Source organism: Pipistrellus kuhlii, unplaced genomic scaffold (assembly GCF_014108245.1).
Source record: "Pipistrellus kuhlii isolate mPipKuh1 unplaced genomic scaffold, mPipKuh1.p scaffold_m20_p_13, whole genome shotgun sequence".
NCBI classification, from domain to species: domain Eukaryota; kingdom Metazoa; phylum Chordata; class Mammalia; order Chiroptera; family Vespertilionidae; genus Pipistrellus; species Pipistrellus kuhlii.
This window is the reverse complement of record NW_023425438.1, coordinates 14,885,324-14,898,445: the sequence shown is the minus strand read 5'-3', so window position 1 is coordinate 14,898,445 and position 13,122 is coordinate 14,885,324. Positions and strand designations below refer to the sequence as shown.

General features: G+C 37.2%; 1 protein-coding gene across 12 annotated transcripts in view; it reads left to right on the top strand.

Annotated features, from left to right (window-relative positions):
* The window catches only part of ATL2 (atlastin GTPase 2), a 43,427-nt gene extending 34,514 nt beyond the window's left edge, over positions 1–8,913 (top strand). For 7 of the 12 annotated variants that reach the window (XM_036435064.1, XM_036435063.1, XM_036435059.1 and 4 more), the window contains 7 exons: positions 449–587; positions 1,329–1,456; positions 2,697–2,753; positions 3,594–3,665; positions 4,315–4,746; positions 6,507–6,521; positions 6,617–8,913. In XM_036435064.1, coding sequence (XP_036290957.1) covers positions 449–587; positions 1,329–1,456; positions 2,697–2,753; positions 3,594–3,665; positions 4,315–4,746; positions 6,507–6,521; positions 6,617–6,724 — 951 coding nt within the window. In that variant the 3' untranslated portion in view covers positions 6,725–8,913. The remainder of the gene's footprint in view (positions 1–448; positions 588–1,328; positions 1,457–2,696; positions 2,754–3,593; positions 3,666–4,314; positions 4,747–6,506; positions 6,522–6,616) is intronic. The other 5 variants (XR_004987387.1, XM_036435057.1, XM_036435055.2 and 2 more) reach the window with 5 other exon arrangements.
* The last annotated feature ends 4,209 nt before the right edge of the window (positions 8,914–13,122 follow it).

Here is a 13,122-nt window from a genome sequence, read left to right as displayed (position 1 = left end):
AAATCCTAACACATTTCTAAGGTTCTTTGGATTGCACTGGGTGATTCACTTTAGCTATTATTTGACCCTTTTATTTGTAGGCAGATTAATACTTTTTTTTCTCTTTGCCATTGTTAAGTACTTTAAAGGAAGATTCTTAATTTCTTACATGGTTTATATATCTCAACCATGACTTATTATTCTGGTGTTAGATATTATGGTTAATTGTTAATTTTTTTTTCATGTCCTTGGCAGCTAACAGGGGGGAAAAACATCTTTTCTGGTTTAAGACAAAGTGGGGTCTTACCAAAGTGGTCATAAATGGATCTTTAGTAAAATTTTATGTTGTCAAACACCTATCTGGAATAGCATCTGAGTTAAGTGTGCATGCATGTGAGTATGTGTGTGTTTTCTTTAAAAAGTTTTTTGCTCCTGTTTGCACCTTCATTCTGTCTCCTTCTGCCCTCAGGTAAAGCAAAATCAGCATGAAGAGCTACAGAATGTAAGGAAGCACATTCACAATTGTTTCTCAAATCTTGGTTGCTTCCTTTTACCACATCCTGGTCTTAAAGTTGCAACTAATCCTAGTTTTGATGGGAGATTGAAAGGTGGGAATTCCCATTCTTGCTAAAATCAGAACTTATTTTTTAGGGGCTGAAAGTTTTTAAAAAAATACATGATCCTTAAATTTTGTGTTTTATACTGGAGGACATTTTGATGCATTGTTAATGATGTGATTATAATGCTCTGTGTGGTCTTTCTAGCTTTCCATTGGTGTTTTGCAAACAGCTATCATACTGATTAACATTTTATGTGCTCTGTTGCTCAGCACTGATGTCCTAAAAGTTCTGAGAACATTTCAGTATTTCATCTGGTTGCTTTCTGCTAAAATGTACTGTATTGATAGAACCAGATTTTAGTTTCTCCTTTTCAGGGGGGATAGTATAACTTTATTATGTTTGTTTTTGGATTATTTTGAGAATGATGGTAAAAGGCTTGAAGATTGATGAAGCTTTTACAGTATGACTGGGGAAAATCTTAAAATTTAATACAAATTTATGAATTATTTGCCTTCTGAAAGGGATAGTTTAGTTAATACTTAATGTGGGATTTGTTTGTGTAGTCCACACTATTATTTGACTGAAAGAATTCTTGGGGTATGAGGGACAATGTCAGGGGTGCTGTATTTTTTCTAGGAGATGGCATGTTTGGATGAATTTTAAATGAATCTACTTAAGTAATAGATACTGTGAACTCTTATTTCGTGAAATAGAATTTTATGAGTTCTTAACAATGGGTAGTTCTTAGCTTTTTTGAACTAATATGTTGACTAATTTCATGTCCAATAGATATTGATGAAGACTTTAAACGAGAGCTTCGAAATCTGGTTCCATTGCTGCTTGCCCCTGAAAATTTGGTAGAAAAAGAGATCAGTGGATCTAAAGTCACTTGTAGAGATCTTGTAGAATATTTTAAGGTAGGAAAACTTTCACATTAAATGACTTTGTTTCCTATTTTAAAGCAAAAATATAATATTTATAATTTGTCTGCCTTGAACTTGATATAACAACTTTTAAGGATATTTAACATTCTAGTAGACACCTTGTGTCTTCTGGACAGTGATTTTGTTTACGAACTATCCTCCTTGTTCTCCAGCTCTGATATGGAGAGAAGAACCATTCACTGTATTGTAATACCACTCTGTCATTTGTTAATGACAATAGAGGTTGGGAGCATAATTCTCTATCTTGAGTGCTTACAAAGGCCTTCTCTCAGAGTTCTGAGGGCTTGGTAAGAGCAGCTGAAAGTATCAGAACTGGTTTCTGAGTGCAAGTTATTTGTAGCTAAAATTATTTGTAGGTTTTTTCCCCCTTTGTTCTTTTCAAATTTTATAGCTTGATAGACAAAACAAGACCTTGTAGAGGGTTGTATTTATTCATAATAGTTATGGATAAGTGGAGAGGAAAACACAGTTAACTAAGAGTGTATTTTTGGTCATTTTATACATACTGTCTTTGTTTAGTTATGACTTAATTTAGTCAATAGAAAGTTGAAAGATTCCTATATCGGTTTACTAAAAATTCTCATTTTGTCTTTTTACTCTTATACCACAGTTACATAATTTTTTTCTTAAACTGAGAGATAATTTAAACTGGTCAAGTAAAGTACTGAATTATAATGTTTTCTAACATATTTAGTTGAAGCATTGGTACTAGGGAAGAATTATGGGTTTCTTTTCATAAAGTGGATGGCATTTTACAATATATATAACTTTGAAATATGAGAAATAACTTTTATGCACGTTGGAATTATATTTAGAAACATTTCTCTAGGATGTTATTTAGCAACATAGACATTTAAGAATATTGAGCCCTAGACGGTGGAGCATTGGTCTGTGGACTGCAGGGTCCTAGGTTCGGTTCTGGCCAAGGGCACATCCCCAGGAGGGGTTGTGCAGAAGGCAGCCGATCAGTAATTGTCTCCCATCATTGATGTTTCTAATCCTCTCCCTTCCTCTCTGAAATCAATTAAAAAATATATTTAATAATGTTGAGTATAGGGTTAATTTTGTTGGAATGAGACTGGATGATTTTTAAAGTCTAGATTTTTCCTTTTAATAGTGTAGATTGTTTTTATATTTAATGATTTGTCTTTCTTTTGGATTGTAGAGCTAAATTGCATAACCTATCAATATAACAAGTCTTCTATATTTTTAGGCTTACATAAAAATTTATCAAGGAGAGGAACTTCCACATCCAAAGTCCATGCTTCAGGTAGGTGTGTGTTATACATGTATTTATTTGTGAAAGAGAAAAAAGTCTTACTTTAGAGATAAATGCTGGAAATGGGGTGGTACTTCTTTGCATGCATATGCATATCAGATATTTAAAGCAGAACTTGTCATGGGTCCTGAAGTTTTTGTAACTGCAGATTGCAGACCTTGCACACAGGCCACCAGAAATAAGAATCCTCAGTACCTTCCCTTTAGTTGCTCAGAAAGTATAGGAAACTTTCTGTTGCAGAAGCTAGCTTAAAATGGGCCTCTGGACCATGCTTCTTGCCTCTGCATCTTTGACAGTGAATGTTGTTTGAAATAGGCTTATTTTCTTTTTGTGTTAATGATTTAGAGCTACTTCTAATGCTCCCTCGGGAAATTTCTCCATTTTATGGTGGACTAAGTAGTATTTTCTTATAAAACTCACCCAATGAGCAATTTTGTGCATTTAAAAATATCCCTTGTGTAATATTGATTATTAGAGAGAGAATCATATTGGGTAATACTTGGTTCTTTACATCTGAAGACTTGATGCATTTTAGGTTTGTGTTTTTTTATTGCCTATAATTTCCTGAGCAAATGTAGTATTTTTTTATAAACCCATTTTAATAAACGTAAGAAAAATAAAATTAGGCAGATAGTTTCTATTAGAAGCTAGGTAGAGTTTTATTATATCCTTTAAACTGGTGTTCCATTGAAAAGGAAAACTGGAAGTTGGTAATATTTTCTTTGGTTCATTTTCAGACTTCTTTATTGTATATAACTTAGTGAATTGATCAGAATTTATAGAGTCATCCTTTTCTTTTGCATAAAATTGGCACATATTTTATTGTTTTAGGCAACAGCTGAAGCTAATAATCTTGCTGCAGTAGCAGGAGCAAGAGAGATTTATTGCAGAAATATGGAACAGGTTTGTAACTAAATTTTAAATTTGATGCTAGAGTGAGATTTTTATTATGTAAAATAATTGAAGTAAATTCTACTTCTTATGCATTGTTATGTTACATCATTTCCCAATTCTCTGTTATCTAATTCTGCTGGAAATTAACTAACAAAGTAATTCACATAGAGTGCAGGAGATGGGTAGTAAGTTATTACATAAACCGTACTGGAATATTTCCCATCACATGATTCATAGTGCTGTTAATTAATAGCTTCTGATGTAATTAACACTAGCTTAAGGCCACTAGCAATTTCTATGCTAAGCTTGCACATTAAAGTACTTTTTTAATTTATTATCTTTTACCCACTCCTTTGCCAGTAATCTTTTGTATTCTTATGGTATATTAGTGGGTCAAGTGAAATCAGGTTCAAATTTTGGTGTAATTATTTTTGTCTTTACTTGTATTAGTTATATTTGGAAAATTTATTTAGCCTGAGTAAGTTAAACATATAGGCTGTAAATAAATAGGTTATGGTTATGTGTGAGCTATTATGAAGTTTAAAATTGAACCATGCAGGTGGTTTGACTTTTTGAGACTGAACGCTAAGAGTAGGGAACTTGCAAGTGTGAATCATTTCTAGCATGTAACCTTCGTACTGTAATCGTGCCTATACAGGTATGTGGTGGAGACAAGCCTTACATTGCACCTTCAGATCTGGAACGAAAACACCTGGATCTCAAAGAAGTGGCGATTAAACAGTTTTGTTCAATTAAAAAAATGGGTGGAGATGAATTCTGCCGTCGCTATCAGGACCAGCTTGAAGCTGAAATTGAAGAAACCTATGCAAATTTCATAAAGCACAACGATGGCAAAAATATCTTCTATGCTGCTCGTACCCCTGCCACATTGTTTGCAGTCATGTTTGCTATGTATATAATCTCAGGACTGACTGGCTTCATCGGTCTAAACTCTATAGCCGTCTTGTGTAACCTGGGCATGGGTTTGGCCCTGACATCTCTTTGTACTTGGGCATATGTTAAATACTCTGGGGAGTTCAGAGAAATTGGAACAGTGATTGACCAGCTTGCTGAAACACTGTGGGAACAGGTTGGTATCTGTGTTTTGGTTTTCAGTGACTCCCACCCCTTCTCCCTACACAATATTTGCACACCTTTTCTTTTATATGTGAAATGTCAAAAGGATTTTTCTGTTTTGTTTGGATGTATAATCTGAATATAAAGTGTGAACGGGAGAGTGTTTTTTTTCTTTAAAGTCGTAATTTCAGAGTGCCTTGGTTGGCTTAAATCTGTAATGTCCTTTGGACAGATTCTTAATTATAGGCCTGATTCTGCCAAACAATGGGCAGGGCAAGTCTTTAAAGATTTCTTTGAGAAGAGGAAATATAATCGGTGAAAGTTATGAAGGTAAGGAGAAGAAGTTTGGAAGTTCAGTACCTTTAGGAAAGCCAAAGAAGCTTCTTACTAATATTGGCAAGAAGCAGTGCATGCTTATATTCCAGGGAGAACATTAGGTGGCGTCCAGGTCTTTGTTGCCGTTCATGAAGATAGTGATGATTTGCTGATATACTACAAGGAACAATCCAATAGTGGTTTCTTGCACCAAAAAAAAGTTTGACCTTTGTACCAAGGAAATACTGATGAACAAAGCAAAGTGCTACAGAGAACCAACCATTAATCATAATGCTTACTTCACCCAGAAATCAAAGTTGGGCCTGACATGTATCTACTAAGGAAAGCCATGTTGTATATTGGCCAACTGTGTGCTAGAGTTTCCCATGTGCAGAAAATTCCATTTAAGGATGTTGTCAGTAAAGTGGTCATCATGAAATACTTGAGCATCGTGTCGAGGACCAGAATGAAAACTACAGTTATTACTGATGGACAGTAAAATAGGCATTTTCAGATACCATTTTTGAGCCGATGAGTAATGGGCTTAATTGATGATGTAGAATATGCAGGTCATGTTGGTTTTGGCTTTAAATGCAAAGACTGAAGAAGTAAACCATTTTTTTTTTTTTTTTTTTTAAAGAAAGTTGATTAGGTGGTGACTTTTCTTGTAATGTTATTTTATAAAGACCCACTATATTAATTTGGATTTTAAATCTGTTCTTTAGAGAAATGCTCATTTTTTATTCAGGTCCAATTTGGAAGCTTATGTTTGGATATTTGTTTAAATTTTTGTTTTAAAAGTCTGGTTCTTCACATTTCTTTGGATTAAAAGCTATTACAACTTCACTTTTTAAAAAAGTATTATCCACTTTAAAATTTTGGACTATTACTAATGTCTGCAACAAAAATTACAATAATTGTACAATGTCTTCTTTTAAAAACCAGTCATCTCCTATACATCATTGATTCTTAAGATTTTAGAGTTGCCATTATTACAAAACAATTAAATCAGTGGTTCTCAGCCTTCCTAATGCCGTGACCCTTTCGTACAGCTCTTCATGTGGTGGTGACCCCCAGCCGTAACATCATTTTTTGTTGCTACTTCATAACTGTAATTTTGCTACTGATATGAATCGTAATATAAATATCTGTGTAGAGCCAAGACCATCGGAAAACACAGATATTTACATTACAATTTATAACAGTAGCAAAATTACAGTTATGGAGCAGCAACGAAAATAATGTTACGGCTGGGCGTCACCACCACATGAGCTGTTTGAAAGGGTCGCGGCAATAGGAAGGTTGAGAACCACTGAATTAAACCGAAGACTCTCTCCAGTGGGTGGCATTATTTTCAGTGTCGTTGAGGTAAGGGGATCACTAGTCAGAGAAGGTCTGTGCTGTGTCAACAAAACTTACCTAAATTTTTTTCTGCATTTCTCTTTTCTGTTGCTTCAGAGGAGTCCCAGGAAGGTGAGAAACCTACAAAGTCTCAAATTCCTGTAGTCTTATACTCTAACTTGCAGGCACTCTCAGTGATTCTCCTAACAAACCACTCCGTGTTTTAGGTGTTTTCCAAACTGTTTGAAGTCACTAGACGCCGAGTGGTTCACCATGCTCTCTCATCGGCACAGCGACAGAGACTGCCATCCAACAATAACAAGAAGGAAGATTAGACAGTATTTTAGACTTTTTTCTCTATCTGAACTTTTTTCTCACACTCATACATGTAGGACAGTAAGCAGGACCGTCTGGGCCGGTCTGCATAAATGCTGTGTACATACCAGATTTGATGCTGCAAATAGGGTATGGAATTGCACATCTATCTCATAGGAATTGTAAATGGTTTGAATAAGAGGAAAGTGGTTTTTGTTGTATTAAAAAATATCTAACTGCATTATTTATAGCATCATAACTTTTTTTTTTTTGAGAATATCTTTTTATTTTCCATATTCCTGGTTCTTTTCTTCATTGCTTTGAATTGAATTTTTATATCTGTTTTTATGTGTAACTCTTTTTTTACCTCATATTTTATTTGTTTTGCACATTTCTCATACCACAGGTATTGAAGCCCCTGGGTGATAATTTGATGGAGGAAAACATAAGGCAGTCTGTAACAAACTCTATCAAAGCAGGCCTGACTGACCAGGTGTCGCATCATGCCCGGTTAAAGAATGACTGACAGTTCATCTCCTCATGGACTCCACTCTCCCTCTCGTTCATGCTTGCTGTACAATGAGAACTCAAACACAAATAAACCAAAGTTTACAATCAACTGTAGAAGTAGTTTAGTACAACTGGCTTCACAGACAGCTGCCACAGAGTGTGAAATGGTTGGCTGGTTTTAAGCATTCTGTTCATGGCTCCTAAGGCGTGGAAATTGGCTGAGGAGCGTCAGTTTATCACGCACATTTGTGCCATGTTTTTAAATCTTTCTTTTCCTTTTTACCTAAGCTAATGTTAGTGAAATTTGTTTTATGTAAAAGGATATTTCAGGGAAATATTTTAAGAAAATCTATTTAGAGTCTTTCTAACCCAGCGTCCCTCTCATTGAATCTTAATTTTTAGAGAAGCTATGAATCACTGTATAAAGAATCAGATTGGAATGACAATGAAGCCTTCATTGAGCCACTACATTAAAAGTATATATTGCTTTACTGCCTTCAACGCCAGTATTACATAAATGCATGTAACAGAAACCACAGACATTACACGACAACTCTTGTAGCTAAGAAAGTGATTCTGAGGTGTACATTTGTCTTGCCTTTTGCAATTTATAAACCTGACCTAAAAAGAGATGCATATCTGGGAATCTGAACTGTCATCATGCAGTTTAGCCTTCATGTACATAAAATATGCCATTAATTTCATTGGAGAAATTCCATCCAAAAATGTTGCCTACAGCTATGAGTTAAGAGTGTCTGTACAGTGTGTAGCTTTTATTTTCTAAACTCACGGATAGGGCATGTATATGAATTATAAATATATAAATAACAATTTTGTATTAAAAGTTTTGTAGTTTATGGCAAAATCTGGTTCTGTGGTAGGCTAATAAGTACAGTCCCTGTGAAGGAATGTTTGTGGCTCACGTCAGTGTGTGAATGCATAAACTATTTGAAGTTTTTGATATATTTGTGATATTTATCTTCCTTGAGCACTGCAATCTCACCCCCCAAGGGAATCCAATGGGAATGTTTATTGTGACTTTGTTCTCTGTTGCATTTTAAAGTTATTTCCTGTAATTTATTTTCAGTACATAATTAAAAATTTGTTGTATATATAAAATGAAACTTGTGATTCTTTTTTTAAGGAATTCTTCAAGTATGTATTCCATTACATAAATCACATTTGTTTATATTGAAAAGAGCATGAGCAGGAAACACCCAAGTGAGAGCTCTAAGGTATTGTACCTTTAAGCTAAGCTTGTAAAAAGTTATTTTTCTGTGTCTGTCTTGGATAGGGAGAACTTGTTGTGATTAGCCTGGGTGTAGCTCAGAATTTATTATATATTTTTTTTTTTGGTGATATATGTAAGGTTAACATTTTTGCAATATTTTTGTAGCCTTTAAGGACACCTATTAAAGCATCTACTTTGGTTTTTAAGTGAAAATTCATATATTGAATTGCATGCCTGAAAACTCTTACGTTTATCTTGGTTGATATTATCTCCTCCTCCTTTCAACTCCTGTTTTTCTATGGATTGTATTTGTTTCCATCTGTATTAAATTGGTTCCAACTCATCTGTTCTTAAACATAAAGAATCCACCTGAAAAGTGTCTCTCTCGATTTCTTTGACCATCCTGTTTTATGAATGCTGTGGACTGTTTTTATGAATGAATGAAAATAAAAAGTTTATTGTATAATAGCATCAATTCTTCTGAAATTAAAGACACATAGCTTACATTTTCTTAAACTAAAGAGCTGTGCAATCTAGACCATTGGATTTTTAGTATTGTTGGAAAGAGTGTGTTTTCTCCGAAGAAGATTACTTCTATAAAGGATCCGAAGAACACACTTTGGTTTCAGCTGGAAGATTCTGAACATTGTTAGGCAAGAAGCAATAAAAGGGGTTAAAGATAAACTGTTGACTGAAATAACTTTGGTGTAGTACATTTTCTGTGGTATAATTAAAAAAAAAAGTATATTACAAGGTGGGTTTTTACAAAGAAGTAGTTTAGGCCCTAGCTGATTTGGCTCAGTGGGTAGAGCAGGGTCCCAGGCACATTCCTTGGTGGTGGGGTTGGTTCTTGGCCCTGGTTCAATGTGGGTGCGGGAGGCCACCAAACGATGCATCTCACATTGATGTTTCTCTCTCTACCTCTCCCTCTATCCTCTTTAAAAATCAATGGGAAAGTATTCTTGGGTGAGGATTAAAAATAAAATAATTTGGGACAAATGATTTATCTTCCTAGTTAAGGCAAATAACGGCCCAGCCAGCGTGGCTCAGTGGTTTACATGTTGACCTGTGAACTAGGAGGTCACAATTCAATTCCCGGTTAGTCAGTGATTCTCATCATTGATGTTTCTGTCTCCTCTCCCTTCCTCTCTGAAATCAATAAAAAATATATTTTAAAAAAATTTACTTTTGTGGAAGAGGCAGTTGATTTGTGACCCTGTTACAAGATGCCTTACACATTTCTCATGAAGATAGCTAGTTGCTTCAGTGAACATTGTCTTTGTAGAATCAAAAACCAGCATTCCATTTTAAGGATTACATTTTCAGAGTACCCTGTGCTGGGCTTGCTTATTTTACTTCCAGAATTGGACAGGCGCGGGACTTCACCCGTGTAGTGTGAGTGCTGTTGGTGTTAATTACATTATTTGATGATTATGGGATTCAAAATAAACTTAGGTCTTGGTTAAGAACCTATTAAAAATATACCGGCAAACACTGGGATGTTGCTGTTAGTAAGTATTCAAAATGGTCTTTCAGAAAGCCCCTTGAAGCAGTGTAGTCTTTTTACTAGGGAATCAGCTTTCTGACCAGCTGCTTACCTGCTAGCACGGGTAGCTGGTGTCAGTTGGAGACACTTTTAGATTTCAGCCGTTTCATTCATGGCCCAGATCCCCACGCTAACCAGAGCTGGCCTGTGCGCCTGCGTGTTTTTCCGTGTGTCTTAGATGTGCGGTGGTGGTGAAATCCCGTGTGGAGAGCTGGCCGCCGTGCTCCTGGCCACCACCTTCCACGAGGCCGGCCTTGCTGCTCAGGCGACTGTCTCGCTTAGTGTGCATCTGGAGCCTGTCATGGGGGCCCCGGCAGTTGGCCCCCGAGCGAACCAGGATAAAGCAGGGCTTTCCCCAGCAGGCCCGAGTGGCCACTGCCTCTAGGGGAGTCAGGTACCAGATCTAGGAGCGTCTGCGTTAGATGTGCTGTTTGCTGGAGTTGAGACAGGAATTGATCTGTCCTTGACACATTTCAGTGTAACACAACTACTGTGCTCTTGTAGTTTCGTGACTTAGGGCTCATCAGAGCTCAAGCTAGCTGTTGGCCAGATCAAAATTCCCCAAAAGGATGTATAAAAAGGGTTAGGGGTGGGATCGCAGCCTCTGCCTGGCTCAGTAAAGCACCTCCGCGTACATGAGCGCTTTTAGACTCACCGCGGTACTGCGAGAGGGCAGGGAAACCACTTGATCAAAAAAAGGTGTCTCAAGACCCCACACCTCCGGGGGGGTGAGGATCGATACGAAGTTTCAGATACAGGTCAGTGATGTCCCTGACTCAAGATGAAAGCCGTCCTGGGTGTGTTAGGAAAAGCACTAAAAGACAAGATTCTGTTAACACGGAAGGTAAAAATCGCCTCTAGTAATACATTTAAAAACAGATATTAAGAAGTGAATTTTTTCCTGTCCACCTTGCAGGTAACGATTTGATGTGTGCTGTCAAGATGGTTCCTGTGCTTACTGCCGTGTCTGTGTAAACGGTCAGGATCTTACCTCTAGGCCAGTGGTCGGCAAACTCATTAATCAACAGAGTGGCAAAACGCTCCTCTAGGCTGTTTTTGGTGTCATTCTGTGTGCACCTACGGATCGTTTCTCTTGGTTAGGAAGTGTAGTGCAGGCACAGATTAAATCAGGACTTAATGGAAATGTCCTTAATATGATAAAGACGTGATTATGAAGATTTTTCAAATATGAGAGATCCGCATAATGATCTGCCATATACCTATCACTCAATTATCCACACAGCCAATCTGGTTTCATTTATATATGTTCACCCCCTTATGACTTTGCTCATGACTTGTTTGCACTTTTGCCTACTGTGAACAAGGCCCTCTCCTGGTGTGGTAGATTCCCAGCCTGTCAGAGCCAGCCAGTCTCCATGGAGCTGAGGCACAACTGTCAGTGGCCAAGCAGGGCCTTCTCAGGCCATTGCTTCTTAGCGCCTAATTATTTTTTAGGGAAGTCCTAGATATATCGTTTCAATTATAAATTCCTCAGTATGTACCTGTAAACCATCAGGACTTATTTTTAGCAACCACAACACTCATCACTTCTAGAAGAATAAAATATTAATATCAAATATCCAGAAAGCCTTCAACTTTGCCCAGCTGTCTTAATATCTTCATACTGTATAGCCAACGTCCCTGACCATCCACTATAAATAAGAATGTGTACTTTCACTAAAACCGGTTTGGCTCAATGGTAGAGAGTCAGCCTGTGGACTCAAGGGTCCCAGGTTCGATTCCCGTCAAGGGCATGTACCTTGGTTGATGGTACATCCCCGGTGGAGGGTGTGCAGGAAGCAGCTGATCTATGTTTCTCTCTCATCAATGTTTCTAACTTTCTATCCCTCTCTCTCCCTGAAAAATCAATAAAATATAAATATTTTTTTAAAAAAGAATGTGTACTTTCCTGTATGTCCACTCATTTGGCACTTAGACACCTGCTATATTCCAGCTATGTATGCTCTTTGCTGAGATACAATGGTGAGTCACAGACATCATCTTTGTATTCTATAATAGAAAAGGATGCTGGTAGTATGGGCCAGTTTTGACTTTCTCCTGAGGCTCAATTGGGAAGTCTTGTCATTTACCTAGAGGACAGCAGGGGGCAGATGCAGTCCATTTTTCCAAATCATTGGTGGCTGCTTAGCATTTCAGATGGAGCCGATTAAAGCCGTTCTTCATTCAGCTTTTGAAGGAAACTAGAATCTGGCTTTGCGTCGTGCTCATTGCTTATGGAACATTTGATACCTGTGCTGTCAAATCTGCGAAAGAAACAACACATTTTCTGGAATAGTTGTGAGAGAAGCTTGTTAAGTAAAGGAATTCTACTCTGAATGCTTTAAAAAAGAGACTATTGAATGTATTTAACATGAATATTTTCTATACGGTAAATCTGAATTTGTGTTTAGGTGTTTGCTTAAATTGAACTGTCACTGCGTTGTTGTTTTTTTTGTTGTTTGTTTTTTTAAATATATTTTATTGATTTTGTACAGAGAGGAAGGGAGAGAGATAGAGAGTTAGAAACATCGATGAGAGAGAGTCCTCAATCTGCTGCCTCTTGCACACCCCCTACTGGGGATATGCCCACAACCAAGGTACATGCCCTTGACCGGAATCGAACCCGGGTCCCTTCAGTCCCCAAGCCGACACTCTATCCATTGAGCCAAACCGGTCTCGGCTGTCACTGTGTTTTTATTGTTGCTGAGAGAATGGGTCAGAGACCATCATGCTCATTAGTGAATCTTATTTCCTACTTCAGCAGTAGTAGCCCCTCCTACTTTCTTAGCCTTTCAAACAAGTAAGAGGAAGTTTTCAGAAATGTTGAGAGAGCAAATGCCATGTGTGTGTGTGAGACTTGTTGCTATGGGCACAAGAATGGTATCAGAGCAGGAGAGACGAAAGGACCAGGAATGGGGGGGTTGTGTTTTGGGCAAAGACCTCAAGAGAATATTCTAATTTTAGACTTTTCAATGCTGTGTTGGACTTTCCTGGTGCTTTAAAAAAGCGGTAAGTATGCATTTGAGTTATGAAGCGAGATATTGCAATTTCCTCTGAAAAGGAAAATCTGAGCTAAAGCAGAGAGTTACTTGAGCAGCCAAGTGTTTTGTTGGCTCTCTCATTAACCAATG